This window comes from Canis lupus, chromosome 25 (genome assembly GCF_011100685.1).
Source record: "Canis lupus familiaris isolate Mischka breed German Shepherd chromosome 25, alternate assembly UU_Cfam_GSD_1.0, whole genome shotgun sequence".
Classification (NCBI taxonomy): Eukaryota; Metazoa; Chordata; class Mammalia; order Carnivora; family Canidae; genus Canis; species Canis lupus.
In genome coordinates this window covers 5,427,619-5,453,251 of record NC_049246.1, presented here as the reverse complement: position 1 = coordinate 5,453,251, position 25,633 = coordinate 5,427,619, and the positions used below count along the sequence as shown (strand labels likewise).

Sequence of the window (25,633 nt, the reverse complement as noted above, 5' to 3'; positions counted from 1 at the left end):
ATTGCTTTAGTGTTCTTTATAAACACATGACAATTTTATAGAGTAAAATCTGATCTCTGAAAATGTTTATCTAGGAAGAGGATGTGACTGCTCTATTTCATAGTTTTAAGCATAAAAGTGGAATTTACCAGATGATGTTCTCGGAATCATTATTACTGGATAAAAATATATGATAAGCTGTGTGAAATTATAGCTACTGAAGAAGGGGCTAAAGCTTTATATAACCACTGATCTCTTGTTTTAATTTTATTCACCTATCTATGAATAAAATGTTTTAGAATTTAAAAGTTCTTTCTATAAAAGTTTCTTTAAAGTGAGGCTCAAGCTTTGGTTTTTCTCTTTCCTTAAAGATAATTTGCTTTGTCTCCCATTTCCCCCACCTTAATAATTATACTACTTGTTAGGATCATTTTTTCCAGTTTTTAATGAAATTTTCACATAAAGTTATATTCCTAGGCTTGGTTTGAATTTTGTAGGACTCTTGCTTATCTACTAGCCACTGGTGTTTCATCAAACATAACAAGTGTATTAATTAAAAAAATCATTGCTAGCCTTATTATGTACTTCAAAGTAATTAATAGCCACCTATTCAGTAAAACCGTTTCTTAATCACCCTTTTACAAATTTGTTATTCACTCTGTTTTTTTATACACTAATATTTAATTTGTTATATATTTTACTTTTTTATGTTATTGTATATCCCTGTCTACTCCTCCTTTAGAATTTAAGTTCTGTGAGGCAAGGCTTTTTCAGTTTTGTTAACTGTTCTTTCTACAGTGCCAAGGAGAGTCAAATTTGATAATGTATTTATATTTAACCTTGTATATACAAAATCTTATCACTTCAACATATACTCAATTTAAAAATTATAAAAGATATTTTGCATTATTTTTTATTTCATATCTTCAAAATCCAGTATATACATACTTATAACACTTACCACTTAGGACTAGCCACATTTCAGGTGCTCAGAAGCAACACATGACTAGTGGCTACTAACTATATTGAACAATGTAGCTTTAAATTTTCGGTTGAAATTTGGAAGGTTTGTCATTTATCTAAATACATTGGTAGTAGGCTATGTATTGGTGATGGCAGTTGAACATCTTGATGGGAGTGAGTGTTTAGTATTGAGATATTGTTATATAAAGCTGTGGAAATGTAAAATATCATCTAGGGTGAGTGATTTTATGGAAAAAAGAAGCCATATAAATAAATTTTAGCAGTTTCCATCTTTTAAGCAAAGGGCACTGGGAATAATCTGAAGGTCATGAAGCTGAAGGAGGGTGAGATTTGTTTCTCATATACCATGGTAGGTTGAAGGTCTTTGCTGAATAAGATGCATTGTATTTGTCCATGTGCAACTCATTTGTGGTTCAGTGGAATGGTGGAATAAATTTATTTGCTCATTGGTTTGGATCTCATGAAAGCACTTCTCTTTCCTGGTATCGTGTGTCTGTGCGTGTGCCTGCATGTGTTTGTGAAATTGTGGTAATTTTATTCCATTTTAATTTCCTTTGAGATCTCTTCTGTAGTTAATTTATACAAAAATGGGTTGAAACCATTTTTATTTGTAAGTTATATTTCTTCAGTTTGCATTGATAGTGGCATTATTTAACCTGTTCTGGAAAGGGCTTCAGATAACAAACTGTCACTTAGAAAATTATCTTAAAATAGTATGTCTTGAATATAATTAAATTTTGAATAGCAAAGGAAATATATGATTTTATATTTTATTTAAATTTTTAGGGATGGCATATGAAAAATTCAGTCAGCGATCTTAAAATTTGATATTCTGGATATTTTTAGCTTGAAAATCTTTTCTTTTCTCTCTCTCTCTCTCTTTTTTTTTTTTTTTAGTCATCAAGAGTTCACATAACTAGAGCTGTCCTGGAGCAATTTTTATCCTTTGCAAAATACCTTGATGGTTTATCTCATGGAGCACCTTTGTTAAAGCAGCTTTGTGATCACATTTTATTTAACCCAGCCATTTGGATACATACACCTGCAAAGGTATAAATTTCATTCTAACTCATTTTAGTGTAATGTTAATAAATTATAGCTATGGATCTAAACTATGCAGTAGAAAGCATTTGGATATTGTTTTAGCTTATTTTATAGTCAACCTGAAGCAGTTGTATTACATAGAATCAGCAATCAAAATATTAAATATGTAAGTATTAAAATAAATGAAACTGTAATTTAAACTTGAAATAATAACTACATTATGAAGTTAGTAGTTATTGTTCATATGAATCTGGTACACTGATTATTAAGACTAAGAAAAGAGAAATAATAAATAACTAATTACATAATGATAATTCAGTCATTGTGACTGGAATATGGCTTGTATTGTGAATATGCAGTTTATATCATGATTGTAAATATTATTTGTTTAAAAATAAATATATACATTGTTTTTTAGATGTCAACATAAAATTTTTATTATTTTGCATACCTAAATTTAGTCCTGTTACATTCTAGTGGAAATCAGTAATGAGGGACAGTCTTCATGAATATGAGCTACTTTTTACAGTTTTCCAATTTTCCATATAACTTTGGTTCATTAATATAAGATCTGATATTTATTATTGTTTAGTATGTTGTCGTGCTAAACTCAAACTTTAAGTTTATTCACTTTTTAAACAAGATGTTTCACTTGTTTGACTTGTTCCTCTCTATATACATGGTTAGATTCTGATAACTTTGACAGTGAGTTAAGAAAATTTGGAATTATATAAACTTTTAGGTTATATGACTATGTATATCTTTTCCAAATATGATGTAGCTGACTCAAGTTAGTACTGTTCCTTTGAGCTGCTGAAATGTACTTTGATTAAGGGCTTTAGACTAGCTAACTTTTTAAATAATTTAATCTTTGTTTCAGGTACTGTTGATAGATTAATTCACTTAAATGATTTCACTGTTAATAGCTACATATTGCCTTTATTAAAATAAGTTTTATTAGAATATGTTGGCTACAGATTATTTTCTATTAAAAATGTAAATAATATTTAATAAATAGTTATTTTTAACCTCATAATAAATGGTTCTTTCTTGGCCTTTACTAATTTGCATTTAAATTAGAATATATATTTATAATATAAACACTTGAGGCATTTTAAATTTATTTTAATGCTCTGTTAATATTCTGTATTAGGTTCAGCTTTCCCTATACACTTACTTGTCTGCTGAATTTATTGGAACTGCTACCATTTATACCACCATACGCAGAGTAGGAACAGTATTACAGCTAATGCACACATTAAAATATTACTACTGGGTCATTAATCCTGCTGACAGTAGTGGCATTACTCCTAAAGGATTAGGTAAGTACAACACTACCACTGCATTCATTGTACTATTACTGTTCTATGTGCTGAGAACTATTATAGGCAACTTGTTATAGGCAACTTTGTTATAGGCAAAGGTGCATGCTTATAGAAATATCACCAAACTGTTGTCTTTTCTTATATAGTAGCCTTGAATATTGAGAATTTTTTGTGATAGAGAAATTTATACTTTTACAATATAAAGTATCGTTGGAATAAATGCAGGTAAAAAATAATATTCTGCCTTTTAGTCTGTATGCTTGTTGTGACTCAGGAAAATATATTCATAATATTAAAATCCGATGAAATTGATCATGACCAGTGTATTCTATTATAGTTGTTTCAACACTTTGAGATAGTTCCCTTTCTTTATATTATTTCCCCAGACTTCACCGTTTATTTTAAGTATAGAAGAAACTAATGTAATTCTTCATTGTGTTGTTTAAAGAAATATTGCCAGAATGCCTGGGTGGCTCAGTGGATTGAGTGTCAGACTCTGGTTTCAGCTCAGGTTGTGGTCTTGGGGTCCTGAGATTGGGCCCCAAGTCTGGCTCCCTGCTCAATGCAGAATCTGCTTGGGATTCTCTCCTCCCTGTGTTCCTCTCCCAGCTTGTAGTGTATGTGCGCTCTCTCTCTAAAGTAAGATAAATAAAATCTTAAGATACATATATCTATATCTATATATAGATATAGATATATGTATCTATGCATACATATATTAGGAAAGTTGGCTATATATATAATTATATAAATAAAAATGCATACTTACTCATCATAGAAAATAAAATGATATTAACCCAACCCCAGGAATATAAGTTTGGTGTGTGTTCTTCCACTGTTTTTCATTGTGTTAAATGTGTGGAATATTTAAACTCTTTACAGAGTTAAGATTTCCGTGATTCTTTTTCCTGTTTTATTGTTGATTCTACATAATAATCTAAAGGAATGTACCATTTACATGTTTCTAAAATTTTGATTCTAAAAATAATGCAGTGATCTATTCCTTTGTATATATTATTTACTTCCATTATTGATTTAAAATTACTGAGAGTAATTACTGTGTAGTATGTTAGAATGCTTTTCTCAGCATACTAAAAGTAGCATTGAAAATTATTGTTTTATAAAAATCTTGTTAATAAGGGAAAACAACATTTTGCTATTTTGTATTCATTAGCTTATGTTATGTCATTTATTGATAGGACTTTAGAAATTGTGTTATTTGCAATATGGTGTATTATTCTGTCTTTTATGGCTTTTTCTGTTGCTTTTAGTCTTGATAATGCCTAAATTACTGAATGTTCACCCTGAGTTTGAATGTACACTAGCATCCTGTTAATTTTATTTAATCATTTATATGTAATGTAATTGTATATGCATGGGCATGTTTACACATACACATCTGGCCATATCTATATATAACTGTGTTGTCAGTATCACTGTTATTTTGTAGGCTAGGAAACAAAGTTGGTACAAAGTAACAGAACTAAAATTTGAATCACGTCTGTGTGACTCAGAGCCCTTCCCAAACACAACACTCTGATAGTTTTCTCTACCCAGACACATCATATATTCATATATATTCATTTCTGTTTCACGAAACTAATTTCTAATTTACAGAAAGTTGCAAGAGTTACACAAAGAATTATCATAAACCTCAGCATGTTTTCCAATGTTTTATATTTTACCAAAGACTTTTTCATTCTCCATTTTTGTGTAAATATAATCATACATACACATACATGCAGAAATTTTTTTGAATCAATAGAGAATAAATTGTAGATATAATACCTTATTACCTTAAATATTTTACTATTTATTTCCTAAATGGCATAATCTTAAATAACCAAGGGCAACCATTGAAATCAGGTAATTATATTAATATAGTGTTATCTACTCCAAATATTGGATATAAATTTCACCAACTTTTACAATAATATTCTTTCCAGAAAACAAGGTCTTTCTTCTTCTATGAATCCCAGTAGAGGATCATATATTGTATTTAGTTGTCTTATCACTTTAATACTCTTCAATATAGTATAGTTTAAGTATTTCTTTGTCTTCCATTACCTTGATATTTTTGGAGAATACAAATTACTTTTTAGAGTGTCCCTTAATTTGGAATTTCTTGATATTTGTTCATGATGAGCCAGGTTTTTCATTTTTGGCTGGAATCACATAGAAATCATACCGGTTCTCTCACATTGTGTTATTCAAGAGGCACATGACATTGAGTTGTCTTACTCCTGGAGATGTTGACTTTGATCATTTGATTAATATGGTGTCTGGTTGTGTAAAATTACTTCTTTCTCTTCTGGAATAATATTTGATGGCGAAATACATTGACGCTATGAAAATATGTAAATTTCTTCAACAAATTTCTTACTGGTTTTAGTTCATAGGTAGCTCTTGTCATTATTGATCTTTACTATGATTGATACTAAATGACAATAATTTCTAAGACATTTATTAGATTGAATTCTATTATTAGAAAGAACTTGTTTTTTTCTCTTCCATTTATTTTTGTGTTCATTTTATATCAGCATAAATTCCATAGATTTCTATTTTATTCTGAGTATTATATCAATACTTGACACATTGTCTCTGCAAAGGGCCACACAATATTTTAGGCTTAGAGAGCCTTAAGGGCTCTGTTGCAAGTAGTCAACTCTGCCAATATGTTGCAAAAACAACCATAGACAGTACGTAAATGCATAGATATATTTGTTTCAGTGAAACATGAAAAATATTTAGGTTTAATGGATTTAGCCCAGAGACTATTCCCTGGGTTGTGTCATTATTTATTTGATGTTAAAATTGTCCAGATTTGGCTTGAGATCTCACATGAGATCTTGAGTCTTTATAACAAATGTTCATAATTTTTTAGTACTTGCTCTCTGCTACAAGATGTCTGTGATTTATTTTATACTTTCCCATTCCTGGAATCAACCATTTCTCCAAAGATCCCTGGTTTGTTTTTGATGGATGTGGTTTTTAGAAACCAAGATTTGGGTGTTGGGTGTTCTTATTGTGCTTAATGCTCTTTGAATGGCTTTGCTTCTAGGCATTCTTCATGCATCTAAGAAATACCTCCCTTTCCAATTTGAAACCACATGGTTCAATGTAGCTTCAAGCTTTTAGAGCTTTCTTCCATCAACAGTGAAAAATCTGCTTACATGATCTTAATATATTTCTATATTTGCTTATTCTACTTTATGAAACAATGTTCTTACATGTGCACCGTCACCTTCTCAGCTTTGATGTTGCCAGTCAGCCCTGCCTGGGCAGCAGAGGCCAATGAAACAGGAGATGCTGCCAGAGCCAAGGAGGCAACTAAGTCTGGCAGGACCTTCAAGGTCAGGGTGAAAAGACTGCAGGGGCCAGCAGGGTGGTCAGCAGCAAAGAAACGATTAGGGCTTGGAGGGTGACCAGGACCAGCCAGAATTAGAGGTTAAGAGATTTGGATTTTGGGGGAAAATTGTAAAAAGTAGGAGAAATTATTTATGTAAACACTTGATGATTACACACATATGAATGGATAGTAAGATATTATAATTTTTTTAGAATTATAATTTTTTAAAAAGTAATTCTTTCCCCCAAATCTGACATTTAGTGAATAATTTGAAATTGCCAAAATCTGAAAATTAATGTTTGAATCCTCTGATAGAATTGAAATTATATAGCTATAATACTAACAAATATGATCATAAAATAAATACAACTTTTAAAGAATTCCATAGTATTCCTATCTAACTGCATCAAGCTTATTTAATATAATGAATTTTCTCCCCCTTTTCTTCTTTTTGTTTTCTGTTTTATTCTAGATGGTCCCCGGCCATCACAAAAAGAAATTATATCGCTCCGAGCATTTATGCTACTTTTTCTCAAACAGCTCATACTAAAGGTAAAACAATTTTATATAATTTAGAATTACAATATATTAGGTGAAGAATTTTTGGCATTATTTAAAATCAGTATCATAAAGTTAGAAGTAACTATCTTTAACTTTTGAATAGCTTTTCAAATCCTTAAAGTAAATCTTTAACTGTTGTTAAACTTCACTTTTTGTTAATCCTCTTTGAGATCATGTATTTTAAGGGATATAGGAAATGGACAAGGAACATATGCATAAGCAATGCATATAAAGTTTTAATTCCAGGAAATCGTCTATGTGCCTATTTGAGAAGACTTATATTATGTATTTTATCACAGTAGGATTTTTAAAAGATTAAGATAAAGAAAAATGGTAAATAAAGGTAAAATATACTGCAATTCTATATACCAATTAATTCTATAAAGTTTTGCATTCTTTAAGAATAAATGGCTAGAAAATAGTAATATGAATACAGTTAGATTATCAAAATATACTAACTTTCAATAGTGATGGTCAATTAAATATTAGCAACTTTAAAGGACTAGATGCAGTTTTGCAAATATTTACTTCTTTAAAAGTGAAAATATACAGCCTATGAACTATGATGAAATATTTAAGGATTTTATTAAAACATCACTACTTTTACATTGTTCTTATTTACTTTTAAAATGATCATTTTGATGCCTGCCTGTAAAGTTTTAACTTGAGATTTAAATAATATATATTTTTTAAAAATTAGGATCGAGGGGTCAAAGAAGATGAACTTCAGAGTATATTAAATTACCTACTTACCATGCATGAGGTAGGATGGTCTGGATCTTCTATTTTAATTATTTTATGCAAAGCACTAAAAATATTAACTAAAAAAATATTGGTAATCCTTATTATACAGGATGAAAATATTCATGATGTGTTACAGTTACTAGTGGCTTTGATGTCGGAACACCCAGCCTCAATGATACCAGCATTTGATCAAAGAAATGGAATAAGGTATGATTATAATATTAGTATTACTAGTAGAATTTAATTGAGTACAGTTGTGCTTTCTAGAATAACTCCTAGAAACTTTTGAGTAAATACAGCAAAATCTTATACACAAGAAGGGAATAAATGGAGAAGCTAATATTAATCTTCTAATATTCAGGGCAGCCCAAGTGCCACCTTTGGCCCAGGGTGTGATCCTGGAGACCCAGAATTGAGTGGAGCCTGCTTCTCCCTCTGCCTGTCTCTCTCTCTCTCTCTCTCTCTCTCTCTGTTTCTCTCTCTCTCTCATGAATAAATAAAATCTTTACAAAAAAATCTAATATTCAAATTTATGAAGTACATAAATGTGTCTTGGTCTCAAGAAGAGTAATTAAATTGTTGATACTATAGTAAAGACATTTCAAGTAGTGTGAAGAACAATTTTTTTTGTAATAAGACAAGAGAGCATTGTATATTTCAGCAAAAGAGAGCAGAAGATTATTTTATGAATTTTAGGCTCAAGAACTAGATAGTGAAGGTCCACAAGAAGTTGAGATTTTATTTGGTTGGTAATGAAATAAAGTATTTTGAATGGTACTGATTTGCTCAGATTTCCATTTTATTAGATTTACAGTCAGCAGTGGTGGGAAAATGAACTGAAGAAGGATAAAGTTGAGGTAGCACAATAAGTAGAGAGATTATTTTATTCATCAGTATTAGGGATGATGAGTTAGGACAGTAGCAACACAATTAGAACAAGAGGATAAAATGAAGTTTGAAGACTAACTTCAGTTAGAATGATGTAAGTAATTAAGTAGGTGAGTGAAAAATAGTTCTTGTTAGTAATCTTATGAACTTCAACCTATAATTTAGCCCCTTAGGGATTCTCCTTTTGTATTTTTCTGAAGTCTGAATTACTGGAATGAAGAGAAAGAGGAATTCTAAGTTATGTTATGTGCAACGCAATGAACTTCCACCGGTTATAAAAGAATTTGGAAATAATATACCTGCCGACGGGTTTTATTAGTGCTGCCTTTATGTGGCCATTTATATAAACAAATGACAATATTCTAGATTTGAAGGATTCCTTTTCAGATAAGAGAAGCGATTACATCATTTTTATTAGATGTCCTGTTTTAGTTATCACTGTGACCTCTGAGTTTACAATCCATGAAGTTGCTACTTTAGTTGCAGATTTAATTATTAAGAACTACAAATATTTTCTTACTGTGAGATCAAACTATATGAAATTGCTGATACTTAACTGTTCACTAAATAATGTTAGTTTCATATGGTTCAACCTAATCATACAATATAGTAATATTTACTCTTCTTAAATTATATTTAGCTGAACAATTAGTATCCTTAACCTTAGATCTTTGTATCTCCTGTATTTATTATATTAACTCATAAGTTAAGTGAATAAATTCAAAATGTCCTCATCATCCTTGTGGATGGTACCAGCCTTAGATTGGTTAATAAGAAATTCAGATAGAAATTCTGCATTACTTTGACACAGTGAAAATACAACCTTACAAAGGAGAATGGTATTTAGTTAGCTCTTTAGGGTACTGAAATAGTAATTTAAATGTATAATATCAATGGAATGATTAGATACAATGATACCAAGGAGGCAATTGGTCATGATTGACACATGCCAAACATATCCTACTTTTACCAGTGTGTTAAAAACAATAACAGAGATGGAAGATTTTCTACTTCAGTTTTTCCATTTCAAAAAATGTGGAGAATATAGGCTTTGACTAAAGATATAGAAAAAATAAGCTTATTAGAACACTTAAAGATATTCAAGGATAACAGTTATATATAAAATATTTTCTTGGGAAAATTCTGATTAATTGTAATTTATACACAAAGAATGAACTTAATTCTGATGACATGACATTTTAACTGGTTTTAAGAAAAACTATGTGATAACAACAACGTTGAACTGAGCAGCTAAAAATGTGGTATTTTTATATCTGAGAATGTTTGAAGAAGAGTAAGTACTTGTCTCAAGTAATTTAGATCATTTGCTGGCTTAATATAGTAAGCTCAAACAGATGAATTAGGATTCACCTATCTTATTATATTACAGATAAACATTCATTAACTGATTTGTCAGTTAATTTTGCATTCATACTGTATTGCAATCCTGTGTTCGTATCTTACTTTGTTAAGGAACATTTGTCTAGTTGTAAAGAAAATCCTATGTCATGTAGAGGAGTGATGGCCCTAAATGTTTTCATGTTTCAGTTGTTAATCATAATTTCTGTTAGCCCTGGGTGGGTTTTATACTCCTTATCCCTACAATTTAAAGTTATTTCCAGAAAATAGGGATTCTGTGGGAGTTTCTGATTGCATATCTGAGTATAGTCCCATTTTTAGGCTGTGAGCTTTTACTTTGGTTCTCAGGATTATTTTTGCTGTTGAATATTCTTCCTATGATTTCCTGAATATTTTTTCTTATATGTATAGCTTTCCTATTCTCATACCTGTTTTTTTTTTCGTTACTGATCTTGGTCCATAAAAATTCTGAAAATAGGTTTCAATGTAGATACATAATTATTTAGGAATTTGAGCCTTTTGGGAAAAAAATCATCTTCTAAAGGAATAGCTCTAGTGTTTACCTCATTTGAGTAACACACAAATAAGCAATATCAACAATATAGCATTTTCTTTTTTAGTAGCATATACCACTGATAAACATAAAACAGATGTCAGTAACTTTAAGTTATTTGTTCCCTTTAGTTAATATCACTGAAATGATATAAAAATTATACTTGTATCTTCCAATACCAACCTTTTTGTTGATTCTAGATTACTTCTTCTTAAAAACATAAAATGATGCTTTATTTTTTAAAAAGAATTTAGTACAGTAAAGCACATCCTAATTTTATAGTCACCCCTATCACCTTCAGAGAACTATCTTGGGTTCTAGAATTAGTTGCAAAGAATATAGTTGCTATTGTCCTTTACTACCTTATCAAAAAAAATACTTCTGTATTTTGAAAAAGACACAAGATAAAAAATTTTAAATATTTATGAAAATTATAATGGATATAGCCTTGTTCTTATATTTGAAATGACTATATATGTTAGTTTAGATTATGTGTTAGTAGAGACTCTTTTTGCTCCAAGTAACAGGAACACTTCTAAAACCTATTTAAGTAAAAACAGAATAATATGTTTGTTATAGAAATCTTGTTAGGGTAAGAACAAGGATTTGGAAAGCTATAAGGAAAAACTTTACTTTCTCTGCTACTTCCTATGTGGTTGCTTTATTCTACCTTTTGTGTATAGAGTCATTTCTATAAACAAAATAAGACTACCTTATAGTTTGTGTTTTAAATAATTTTCTAGTTCAACAGCCCAAAAGCCCAACTAGATATTGTTTCTCAGATCTCACTCCAAATGCTCAGAAAAAGAAATAATTGCGCAAATATCTATTCCATGGGCCAATTAGCTATAAACAAGAAAAAAAGGTCATCAGGGTCCTGGGGTCCTGGGTGGCTCAGGGGGTTTAGCGCCAGCCTTCGGCCTAGGGCGTGATCCTGGAGTCTCGGGATCAAGTTCCAGGTCAGGCTCCCTGCATGGAGCCTGCTTCTATCTCTGCCTATATGTCTGCCTCTCTCTCTCTCTCTCTCTCTGTCTCCCTGCATGGAACCTGCTTCTCTCTCTGCCTGTGTCTCTGCCTCTCTCTCTGCTTCTCTCTCTGTGTCTCTCGTGAATAAATAAATAAAATCTTTAAAAGTAAAAGATTAATTAATAAATTCTTAAAAAAAGGTCGTCAAGTAAAAATGACAGGGGCAGTTTCAATAGAAGGGGAAATACAGCCTAACTAAGCATGTATCTTAAAATATATTTTTTTCAATGTACATGGAAGGCAACAGTTATGAGCAACGAATCGCTTTGAACTTTTGAATATTTATTTGAAGGCCACATTTAAAGAAATACTAGTAAAATGTACTAATTTTCCGGTTTCCAAAGAATTTAAAATCCTGAGAGGTACTTTATATTTTTTATTTTTATAATTCATTGTAAAGTATATAGATCTTATAATCTTAATGTTTGTAAGTGCTTAAAAGGTCATTTATTTTTGTATTTTTTAGAGTAATCTACAAATTATTGGCTTCTAAAAGTGAAAGTATTTGGGTTCAAGCTCTGAAGGTTCTGGGATACTTTCTGAAGCACTTAGGTCACAAGTAAGTTGATTTTTTTCATAATTAATTGTGGAAATATCTGTTGAAATTGTATTTTTAGTAGTTTTGTATCTAGTGGAACATGGAATTTGACTTGAATAATCTTACAGCAGAAAATAATAGCTTCCTGTTGTAAAAATTGTAAAAGAGTTTTATAAAAGAAAGTTTTTTAAATAATAGATTATAGAACAAATTCTCAATTTAAGTAATATAGTTTATTTTTATTTGCTGAAAGAAAATATTGTTCATTTTAAGGATATAATAAAATATTTCATCAAATAAAATAAAACACTGATGGATATGATTTAAATTCCTGACAGGGAATACTGTATTATGAGAACTGCTCTTCTGCTTACATGCTAAGTCAGTATTTTATTATTTATATTCTTTCTAACATTGAGGCTTATTATTTTTGTGATTTAGAGATCTTAGAATATTTATTTTTCCCCAAGTCCAGAATTTAGATAGTTTTAAATGTCACTTGCTGTTATAATGAATCCTTTTCATATTATGTTGTCCAGCGAAAAATTATTCTTTTTAAAATTCATTTTCTATACAAATAAGCCCAAGAAAGTATCATTTTTTATTGCTAGATGGGGTTCCTCTCTGAAACCCACTGTTGCCATTTCTTTTTGTTGTTTAAATATACCAGTTGATAACATTGATGAAAACTACACAAGATCCAGATAAGACATCTCTAACTTGCTAAGTAGTTTGGAAGAGAAGATACGATTTTTATTTTGGTACCAAATCAATAGTCAAGACAGAGAGAATAGACATATTACAAATATAGGGATTTGGATTGTAGGAAACCAATTGTACAATCCAAACCTGGATTGTAGGAAAGAATTATGCATATATGAGGAGCCATAAATTGAATAGTTGAACAAATAGTTGATTGAACACTGCGAATGAGAAACAAATAGTTGATTGATCAAATAATTGAACACTGCGAGTGAGAAACACATTTTCTTTTAATATTAAGAGAGAAGGACTACTCATTTAATTTTGGTTAAAAGTAAACAAAATTGGTTAGGAGAAATTAAATCGAGGATTCTATCCCTAGATGCAACCTCTTAAAAATTGTTAAGGAAAAAAATATAGAAATGTGGAAAAGATAAGTATAACCAGCAAATAACACTCACTGGAAAAAATAATGTTAGAGAGTAATAATCGCGATTAGAAATTTTATTGTAAGTTTAAAAAGTAAGAAATGAATTGCTTCTGAGGAAGGACTACTACTAAGTAGAATTTCAAGAAATTGGAAGAAATGGTAGGATAATAGAAATGTTGGATCACAGACTAACAAAACTTGGGAGGAAATTTTCTATTTCTGCTGAAAAATGTTAAACAAAAATGAAATCAGAGGAAACCTCAAGGAAGATAAAACTCTGTGGTAGGCATTGTAAGATACATAGAAGATACAAATGAAGACAGAGCAAATAATATGTGTGGATGGAAATAAAAGAGTTCAGGAGTATCAAAGAGAAAATGATTGATACAGAAAGCACAGAAGTTCCAACAATAAGTCCCAAGTAAGAAAAACAGAACATGGAATTAAACAAATATTTAATGCTATAAATCAGTGAAGTCCTAACATAAGATTTTGCCATCCATAATAAAAAGTCATGCTGCGTGCCAGGGAGAATTTTCCTAGAATGGTCAGCACAAAAATATACTCTTGGATTTAAATGGAAGTCAAGAATTCTTTGTTCACAAGTGTGCAATACGGGGAAATTTGAGTTGGGCTTGAGACTTTTCTACAACATTTTCCATAAAGAAAACATAAAGCAACACCCATAGGATTTTGAATTTATAATTACAGAGATAATTTTGACAAAACTACATGCTTTCAAGATATTAAAAAACTATACAAATAAGACTAACAATAATCCATATAACGGAATCTTTAAAAATCTATACAAGATGGAAGCATAACATGACATATCTCACACCACATATCTGCCATAAAAATAAATGTAAAAGTTTTTTGTAAATCACCTATTTTAAGAAAAAAAAAAACAGTTTACAGTAATAAAACCCAGATCTATATGAGAGAAACATACTAAAATAAAGTGATTTGGAAAGGCTGAAAATTAAAGGATACCTAAAGGGTTATACCACATACATACAAATGAAAAAAGCAGGAATCATGATCTTAGTATTAGACAAATTAGAAGTCAAGCTAAAAAGCAATAAATTAACATAAAGAAGGACACATAATATTAAAGGGTGAAACTTTCATGGGAAGGAAATTACAGGAAAAATAATACAATTACTATTAATATAAAACATTAAAACAAATTTAATTTACCTATCTTGAAAAAATCCTGGGGGAAAGCAATATAAATAACAAGGTAAATCTGTTTAATATAGTTTCAAGTCTGTATCATGTTAATAAAGAAAATAACTTCAACGCCATAGAACATTTATGAAAATTTGACATAATATAGTAGACTTCAAGGAAAAAGTCTAAAATGTAAAAACAAATCAGACAAGATTCTCTCATTAACATACAGTAAAATTAGAAAATAGGAACAAAATCAGAAACCAAAGTTTCTTCTACCTAGAAATTTAAAATTTATTAGACAATTTTTGTGTCAAAGAGAAAATGCACACGAATTGCAGATTTTTTTTCAGAATTTTATTTTATTTTATATTTTATTTTATTCTATTTTATATTTTATTTTATTTTATTTATTTTATTTTTGTCATGGTAAGTGTACTCCTTAATCCCATCCCCTACTTTGCCCATCCCCCTCACCTGACTCTCCTCTGTAAACCATCAGTTTATTTGCTATAGTTAGAATCTTAGTTTCTCTCTCTCTTTTTTTCTTTGCTTGTTTGTTTTCTATCTTAAATTCCACATGAGTGAGATCATATGGTATTTGTCTCTCTCTGACTCATTTTGCTTTGCTTCTACTCTCTAGCTACATCCATGTTACTGCAAATAACAAGATTTTATTTTTATGGCTGAACAATATTCCACTGTGTGTGTGTGTGTGTGTGTGTGTGTGTGTGTGTGTGTATACATCTTCTTTATCCATTCATCTGTCAGTGGACCCTTGGGCTGCTTCCATAGCTTGGCTATTGTAAATAATGCTACAATAAACAGGGGGTACATGTATCACTTTGAATTAGTGTTAATGTATTTTTTAGGAAGATATCTAGCACTGCAATTCCTGAATCATAGCATAGTTCTGTTTTTAGTTTTTTGAGGAACTTCCATGCTATTTTCCACAGTGGCTGCACTAGGTTGCATTCTCATCCACAGTGCAAGAAGGTTCCGTTTTCTCCACATTCTCGCCAGAGTTGTTTTTTGTGTTTTTGATTTTAGCCATCTTACAGGTATGAGGTGATAACCTCATTGTAGCTTTGATTTTTGCATTTCTATGATAATGAGTGATATTGAACATCTTTTCATGTGTCTGTTTGCCATCTGTATGTCTTTAGAGAAATGTCTATTTATGGTTTTTACCCATTTTAATTGGGTTATTTTCTTAGGTTGCGTTGTATCAATTCTTTATATATTTTGGATACTAACCCTTTATTGGCTATGTCATTTGCAAATATCTTCTCCCATTCAAAACAAACAAACAAAAGGTTGCCTTTTAGTTTTGTTGATTCTTTCCTTTGTTTTGCAGAAACTTTTTATTTTGACATAGTCCCAGTAGTTTATTTTTGCTTTCATTTCCCTGGCCTTAGGAGACAGATCTAGAAAAATGTTGCTATGGCTGATGTCAGAGAGATGATTGCCTGTGCTTTCTTTTAGGAATTTTATGGCTTCAGGTCTCACATTTAGATCTTTAATCAATTTTGATTTTGTTTTTATATATAGTAAAATAAAGTGGTCCAGTTTCATTCTTTAGCATGTAGCTGTCCAGTTTTTCTAGCACTGTTTATTGAAAAAGGTGTTAGTTTCCCGTTGTATACTCTATCCTCTATTATTGATTACAAAATCAATGTACAGAAATTTGTTGTTTTCCTATACACGCTAATAATGAAGCTGCAGAAAGTGAAATTAAGAAAATAATCCCATTTACAATTGCACCAAAACAATAAAATATCTAGGAATAAATTTAACCACAGAGGTGAAAGACCTGCAGTCTGAAAACTATATAACACTGATAAAAGAAATTCAAGAATATGTAAAATAATGGGAAGACATTCCATGCTCCTGAGTTGGAAGAACAGTATTTTTAAAATGTCCGGAAAAGTAGGAATTAATGATTCAGGACAGAGAAATTCATTTAAAAAGCTAATTTTTTAAAAAAGAGATTTTATTTAATCATGAGGGACACACAGAGAGAGGCAAAGACACAGGCATAGAGAGAAGCAAGCCCCATGAGGGAGCCTGATGTGGCACTCGATCCTGGGACTCCAGGATCACACCCTGGGCCGACAGCAGATGCTCAACCACTGAGCCACCCAGGCATCCCTAATTTTTAAAAATTCATGATATAGATGGATAAAACATAATTAAGCAATTCAAGACAGGCAAAAATATGAATGTAAAAAATAAATTGTAATTTCCATAATTAATATACAAACAGAAAATTAAAAGAATCTTACATGATAGTTTTTGTTGCGCGCGCTGCAGCAACATGATCAGGGTCCTGAGGATAAGGGGATGAGGAAAATAAAAGTAAAGAGATGGAGACAGGAGGGACACAGTGGATGATGTCCAAGCAGTGCCAGCTTTATTCAAGGTTCTACAACATTTTATAGTATGAGCAAAACAAAACTAAGAAAGTGTTTATCTTTAGCATGTTTGTGAAACCCTCCAAAGTTCCCCTTTCTCAACATGCAAGACAGACTCACAGGTGCCAGAAGACCTTGGTAAATAGATAAGCTTGTTGCTCCAGATGTGCATACTTCAAAGGAATATTAGATATGGTAAACAGACCAGCAAGGACAGCACAGACCCTTATTTACATTTATGACCAGGTCAGAATAAGTTGTATCTATTGTGTTACATGGGCGATCACGTACAAGTGAGCCCTGAGAACCATTGCTCAAGCCCTTTCTCAAGCGTTTACCAACTGTTCACCCTTTAGGCTCCCGAGCCTTTTGAGTGAATGAGGGACGCAAGTTCGGGCCTGGTTTGGTTCAGTTACTCCAGCTAGTCCGTGGTCGCCCACAAGTTTTGCCCTAGTAGAAAAAGAAGAAAAGGATATGAATAAATGGTCAGTTCATAGAGAAGAACATGCACAGAGTATAGACATTTGCAAAGAGCAGTCCTACTGGTAATAAGGGAAGTATAATCTGAAACTAAAGTAAGACCTCAATATATTAGTTGGTTATGAGGGGAGCAAGCATTCTCACACATTGGTAACTGGAGCATAAATTAGGGTAGTCCCATTTGAAGTGCAGTGTTAATTTTGATCAATATCTGTCAAAATTATAAATACATATACCTTTTAACCCAGGAATTTATGGCTTGTACACATATGAAATGATGGCTCTTCAGAGTTATTCATTGTTTTGTTGTTTATAATCGTAAAAGTTAGGAGAAATTGTAAATTTCTATTAATAGGAGATTTGTTAAATAATGTATGGTTCATTCATTAAATAGAATACCATGCAGTTGTAAAACAAAACTAATAGGTTTTAGTATGTGGATGTCACAAGTACATTGTTGCATGATTAAAAACATAGTATAGATGAGTAGGTACAGGGTGTGATTTTGTATAAAAAGAGGATATAAGTATATAGTAATTCCTATAATATATTAAGAAACTCTAGTATCATATATAAGAAACAAGAGATTAAGAACAGTAGCTCCTAATGGGGAGTTAGTGGAAATGAAGGTGAATGTGAATCAATTTATTTTTTTAACTACGTGAATGTTAACCTATCAAAACAAATTTTCAGTGATAACATTGTTTAGAAAAAAACACAAATACTTAAAAATAACAAACAACTTAAAAATCTTTGATTAAATATTTTGTTGATGGAGTTGGATTGAATAACATCAATGACTAATTAGTTAAAGTGAAGAGTTCTTGATTGATGGAATCATGTAGTTAAAGGACTGAGATAATACTGAAATTGTTTACTTAACTACTTAGTTTCAAAGGGAATTAAGTCCAAATGATTTCTATTCGTATGATTATAAAATTAAGTCTAATAGTAAAATATAATCTTTAAAACAAAGCGTATAATACTTGATGGTGAATAGAGATAATGGTTAGTAAAATACATGTAATTCATTGCCTTTGAGTTGGACTACATAGGTTTGGATCCTGGCTTAGTCACAGATTTTCTGAATGGTATTGTAAACATTCTTGAGCCTCAGTTTTTACCCTTTATAATGAATAAAACCATACTGCTTCCTCACTGAATTTTAAGGATAAATGATAAAATAGATTTAAAATGGTTAATCAAAATATATTACAATGTGATCATTTAAAATGTTAGCAAAAAGGTAATGGGTACAATTTAACATGAAATTCTGGTAAAAATGGAATATATCTTCAGTATGATATTTATCTTAAATATAAAAGTTAAGTATGAAATACTAGTAGCATTCAGATCAGTGAGATAAGTGTTTCTATTATAATAATTACTATCAATTATTCACGATTTGAAACAAAACATAATTATTGGGGAAGAGGAAATAGGTAGTATTTGTAAAGGGTTTGAGTATATATCTAAAAATGTAAGAAAATCATCTCTAAAACTGTTTAGAAATGAAATATCACCAAAACTCAGTGTCTCATTTGTGTATAGAGCAGTTATCTGGCAGGGAATCTGAGATTGGTTCATGGATAAAGGTAAACTGAAGTCTGGTGAGTTGTTCCCTTGTAATGCCTAGGTTTATAATTTCTGTCAGGTGCCTGGAATACAAGTTGTTTGATCCATACACTTTATTTTTTAAAAAAGATTTTATTTATTTATTCATGAGAGACACAGAGAGAAAGGCAGAGACCTAGGCAGAAGGAGAAGCAGGCTCCCTGCAGGGAGTTTGATGTGAGACTCAATCCCAAGACTCTGGGATCTTGACCTGAGCTAAAGGCAGACACTCATCCACTGAGCCATCCAGGTGTTCCCCAGATCTATAAACTTTAATTGTCAGCTGAACTAGAGATAGATTTGATATCTATCATTAAAATTGAGAAGCCTGTTCCAAATGATATATGCATGCAGCAACTTTTCCCCCCTCAGGATGGAACTTGAATCTCCTCTCTTTGAGTGTGAGATGGACTTACTGGCTTGCTTCCAAAGGATAGTAAAACCTAGCAATTACATTCGCTATTGAGTAAGGCTAACATCAAAGGTCATACGTCATGTTGATACCATGTAGTCCTTGATATGATGTGATGGGAAATGACTTCATCTCTGTGGTATTCTTCTAAAACACATAACCCAAGTCTAGTCCAGAGAAGGTACATACATCCCCAAATTGAGTGATATTCTACAAAATACTTAACTAGTACTCTTCAAAACTGTTGAAGGGCATGAAAAACCAGGATTGGGAAACTGCTATAGATGAGAGGAATTTAAGGAGATAATGATGACTAAATGAGAGTTAGTATTCTGGATTGGATCCTGAACAGAAAAAGGACATTAGAGAAAACTGGTAAAATATGAATAAAAATCTATAATTTAGTTAATAATATTGTACCTATTTTGACTTCTTAATTTTGACATATGTATCATGATAAGATATTAACATATGGAGAAGCTGGGTGGATAATATATGAGAACGCTCTGTACTATCTTTTTAACTTTTCTGTAAATCTTATAAATTTCCAAAATAAAAAGCTACATAAACTTGAGAAACCTGGGGTGCCTGGGTGGCTCAGTCAATTAAGCGTCCAACTCTTGATTCTAGCTCAGATCATGATCTCAGGGTCATGAAATTGAGCCCTACATCAGGCTCTGCACTCACTGGGGAGTCGGCTTAGGGTTCTCTCTATCCCTCTGCCCCTCATGTCTCTAAAAAAAAAAAAATGAGAATAACTTGGGTGTATGAAGCCAAACTATTCTTATGTGGAAGTGATCTAGGAAAAAAAAAAAAAAAGGAAGTGATCTATTTACAGTTATTTATTTTCAAAACAGAATCTAACAGTGGTCAGAAAGATTATCAAAATGTCTAAATGGCTGTTCTATAATACAATTATGATAATATTAGCTTGGACAAATATTAAAACATGTTATTTAATGTTCACTGTGGAAAAAAGATTCTCAACAACTATATTTGTCTGATGTCTTAACTTCAAACTTTGTAACTTCTGGGTAAATTCTCCAAGTTATTCAAACGGTAAATGGATCAACTTGCTGTCTATAATGTTGGCTATAGACGTGTTATATATTGACAGTTGTTCGATCTAATGGTTTATTTCTTTTTGGAGTAGTTGAATTAGTCCAGTTTTACTGACAGAATCCGTTGTCTGTAGTGAAGTAGGTTCTGCGAGTATGAGAGTTGGAAAGAAGTTTCCTTTGTATCTATTCTCAACTCTAAGCTTTTTGGCTTTCGTCAGGCAAGTGTTAGTTCCTATGTGTACCTGGGGTAGCAAGAGAGAAAACAAGATAACTGATGAGGGGTTTTCTCTCCCATGGGAATGACAAGCAGCCGAAGAACTGTGTTTGAAGCCTAAGGAAAAGCATAAAAAGCAGCAAATCTTGAGGGATCACTTTACTCTGAAAGATCTCTGCCTCTTATTCTCTCTCCTCTGCACCCCCTCCCTCTTGAGTAATGTTAACATTATCTTCTATGTAAGTGACCACCAAAAGGGCAAGAGGTACCTGAAGTGATGGGATGAATCTTACCTGTCCTTGACCTTGTGGGAGTATGGGAATATTGGAGTACCATAATGCTGGTACTGGTACCAGCTGGAGCTGGTACATAATGCTCCACGACTCACAGCAAGCTAAGTTTTGTACTACAGATCAGTATTCTTAAAAGGTCCTCTGCTGTACAACACCTGTGGGGATCCCATCATGTAAAAATTGCAACAGTGAGATATGACCTCAGCTGTATAAAAATGAAAAATAACAACTCATCCAAGGCCAGTAGCCAGCGACAGGAGATGAGAGAGAATCATCAAACTATATACTCACTGAAGGAGAACTAGTGGTGGAGGCTAGGGTGGAACCTTTGAATTTTATTTTTAAAAAGAACATTTGAGATTCAAGTAGATCACCATAAATGATAATCTGTCTTTTAAGCTCATAATTTGTCTTCTAGTTAGTCCAAATTACTAGACTAGAAGTTCCCAAAGCATGGACCAAATATATAAAGTGAAAGAAAAAGTAAAGATACACAAAATAGGAGACTAAACATGAGTAATAAGAATTCTTGGAGGAGAAAAATAATGAGTATAACAGGATATCCTGAAACACGTTGTAATACTAAAAATGTATAAATTTTGGAAAAAATACAACAAAAATCCTTTTAGATGTATAGCTGAGCACACAAAAGTAGGTAAATTCTCATATGCCAAAAATGAAAAGCTATAGTAGAATAAATAATCCTTAAGAAATACTATAATATTAAATAGTGCAGCTTTCAAAAGTAATCTGAATTAACTTCTGGAAGTGAAAAGGTAGCAATTAGAATTAACAACTCCATGATCATGTTAAACAGATTAGATAAAACTTAAGAATTGGTGGGGTACCTGGGTGACTCACTTGGTTAGGCATCTGACTATCAATCTCAGGGTCTTGATCTCAGGTTTGTGAGTTTGGGCCTCACGTTGGGTGGAGCCCACTTAAAAAAAATAAAAAACAACAAAATAAACTTAAGAATTGGCGAGCTGGAAGATAGAAATGAAACTATGCAGAATGTAGCAACAAGAGACAAAGATGACAAATAAGAGGTTAAAAAATGAAAAAAGAATGAAAGTTTGCATAGAATAAAATACTCAGGAATAAATTCCACCAAGGAAATGAAAGATATATAAACTGAAAACTGAAAAACATTGATGAAAAAATTAAGAAATGGGGGGTGGGAGTGAATGGGTGACGGGCACTGGGGGTTATTCTGTATGTTAGTAAATTGAACACCAATAAAAAATAAATTAAAAAAAAGAAAAAATTAAGAAATAGGTATCCATTCTGTGAAAACAGATTGGAAGAATTAATATTGTTAAAATGCCCATACTACCCAAAGCAATCTACAGATTGAGTACAATCCTTATCAAAATTCCAATGGCATCTTTCACAGAAATACAACAAATAATCCTAAAATTTGTATGCAACCACAAAAGACCTCAAAATACCCAAACCATATCCTCTAATGGAGAAGAGGTCAGTAGTGCTCAGGGCCTGGCACTTCAGGGGCTGTCTCTGGTGTATGCTACATGCTCTCTGTTGTTGTGTCTTGGCTGCTATATCCTTTAGGCTGCTCTGTCCTCTATGCTTTGTCTGCAGAGAATCTCTTGCCTACTGTGGGCATTGTTTAGTCTCTGGCCTAAATGTGGTGAATTTTAACTAGATGTACAGTGTTTTTAACTAGATGTGCGGTGCTCTAACTAGATGTGCAAAATGAGACCTAACACCAACTCTTCCAGAACTGAGGCTCTGCAAAACTCACTGGTTGGGAGACATGATATGGGCAGGTGTTTGTACTGGTCTTCTGGGGGAGAGATCTGCTGCTCTGGGACTGAAGTAAGCTTGACTAAGATTCTAAGGGCCCAAGTGTCCATCAACAGATGAAGGAACAAAGAAGATGTGGTATATTTTTTATATATATATAATGGAATATTATGCAGCCATAAAAAGAATGACATCCTGCCAGTTACAGTGGCATAGATGGAGTTAGACAGTGTCATGCTAAGGAAGGATGTCTGTTGGATAAAGACAAATACCATATGATTTCACTTATATGTGGAATTTAAGAGACAAAACAAATGAGCAAAAGGGAAAAAAGAGAGTCAAACTATATTATAAAGCTATAGTAATCAAATAGTATAGTGCTGTCATAAAAACAGATGTGGATTAATGAAACAGAGTAGAGAATCCAGGAATAAATCCCACATATATGTGGTCGGTTAATTTATGACAGAGGAGCTGAGACTCTACAATGGGGGAAAAGATAGTCTCTCCAGTAAATGGTATTTGACATTACCACCAACAGTGCAGGAGGTGGGAATGTGAAATGGTGCAGCCACTCTGGAAAACTGTGTGGAGGTTCCTCAAAGAGTTAAAAATATACCTGCCCTACGACCCAGCAATTGCACTTCTGGGGATTTACCCCAAAGATATAGATGCAATGAAATGCCGGGACACCTGCACCCCAGTGTTTATAGCAGCAATGGCCACGATAGCCAAACTGTGGAAGGAGCCTCGGTGTCCATCGAAAGATGAATGGATAAAGAAGATGTGGTTTATGTATACAATGGAATATTACTCAGCCATTAGAAATGACAAATACCCACCATTTGCTTTGACGTAATGGAACTGGAGGGTATTATACTGAGTGAAATAAGTCATTCGGAGAAGGACAAACATTATATGGTCTCATTCATTTGGGGAATATAAATAATAGTGAAAGGGAATAGAGGGGAAGGGAGAAGAAATGGGTAGGAAATATCAGAAAGGGAGACAGAACATGAGGACTCCTAACTCTGGGAAACGAACTAGGGGTGGTGGAAGGGGAGGAGGGCGGGGGGTGGGGGTGGCGGGCACTGAGGAGGGCACTTGACGGGATGAGCATTGGGTGTTATTCTGTATGTTGGCAAATTGAACACCAAAAAAAATAAATTTATTATTAAAAAATAAATTAAAAATAAAAGAAAGAAAAAGTAAATGGTATTTGAAGAACTGGACAGCTGAATGCAAAAGAATGAAATTGGACTTCTATTTTACATTATATACAAAGTCAATTCAAAGTGGATTAAAGACTTGAATGTAGGACTTGAAACTACAACACTCTTAGAAGAAAACATAAGCAGTAAGCTCCTAGACATTGGTCTTGGCAATGAGTTTTTGGATTTGACACTCAAAGCAAAAGCAACAAAAGCAAAAATAAAATGATCAAGACTACATCAAACTAAACTGTAGACCAAAGAAAACTACAAATACACGAAAAGGCAACCTATAGATTGGAAGAAAAATTTTCAAGTTACATATGTGATGAGGGATTAATACACAAAAGATTTTAAAAATCCATGCAACTCAGATGAAAATAAACAATCTGATTTAAAAATCATGGAGAGAAGATCTGAAAGACATTTTTTCCAAAGAATACATACAAATGGCCAATAAGTGAATTAAAAGGTGCTCAGCATCACTAATCATCAGGAAAATGCAAAGCAAAACCACAGTAGCTAATCATCTTAAATAACAAGAGGTAATAAATGTTGGTAAGGATATGGAGAGAAAGTGAACTTTTGTGCACTGTTGATATGAATATAAATTAGTTGCAGCCACTATGGAAAACAGTATGGAGTCTCCTCACAAAATTAAAAATAGAACTACCATATGATCCAGCCATTCTTCTGGGTAGATATCCAGAGGAAGCAAAAGCATTATCTCAAAGACATACATACCCACATGTTCATTTCAGCATTATTTACAATTAGCCTAAGACATGGAAACAACCTGTGTATCCACATTTTCTTCACTTATTCATCTGTTGATAGACATGTAGGTTGTTTTATTTATATATATATATATATATATATATATATATATATATATATATATGTATTTAGGTAATGGAATATTATTCAACCATAAAATGCATAAAATGGAGGAAATACAGCCCTTTCAAACAACATGAGTGGATCCCGAGGGCATTATGTTAAGTGAAATAAGTCAGAGAAAAATACTATATGATTTCATATGTGGAAATAGAACCAAACTCATAGAAACAGAACATAGAGGTGGCAAGCGGGGAATATGGTGAATGGATGAATGTGGTCAAAAGGTACAAACTTTAGTTCTAAGACAGATAAGTTCTGGGGATGTAATGTATAGCACGTTGACTATAGTTAGCAATATTGTATATTTGAAAGTTCCTGAGAGAGTAGATCTTACAAGTTCTCATCACAGGAAAAGGCTTTTATACCTGAGTGATGATAGATGTTAACTCACCTTATAATGGTAGTCATTTTGAAATTTATGCCTATATCAAATCATTATGTTGTATACCTTAAACTACTGTAATGTTATATGTTAATCATATCTCAGTAGAACTGAGACTTGAAACAAGTTGATTGATAGGCAGTTATAACAAATGTACTACTCTGTCGGGGAATGTTGGTTTTGGTGATTGGTGGAACCCACAAGTACATGGTATATATGGGGCTAAAGGA

General features: G+C 32.1%; 1 protein-coding gene across 13 annotated transcripts in view; it reads left to right on the top strand.

Moving 5' to 3' along the window:
* The window catches only part of NBEA (neurobeachin), a 674,010-nt gene that overhangs the window by 147,664 nt on the left and 500,713 nt on the right, over positions 1-25,633 (top strand). For all 13 annotated transcript variants that reach the window (XM_038573291.1, XM_038573292.1, XM_038573296.1 and 10 more), the window contains 6 exons: positions 1,861-2,013; positions 3,161-3,329; positions 7,154-7,233; positions 7,943-8,005; positions 8,096-8,193; positions 12,279-12,371. In XM_038573291.1, coding sequence (XP_038429219.1) covers positions 1,861-2,013; positions 3,161-3,329; positions 7,154-7,233; positions 7,943-8,005; positions 8,096-8,193; positions 12,279-12,371 — 656 coding nt within the window. The remainder of the gene's footprint in view (positions 1-1,860; positions 2,014-3,160; positions 3,330-7,153; positions 7,234-7,942; positions 8,006-8,095; positions 8,194-12,278; positions 12,372-25,633) is intronic.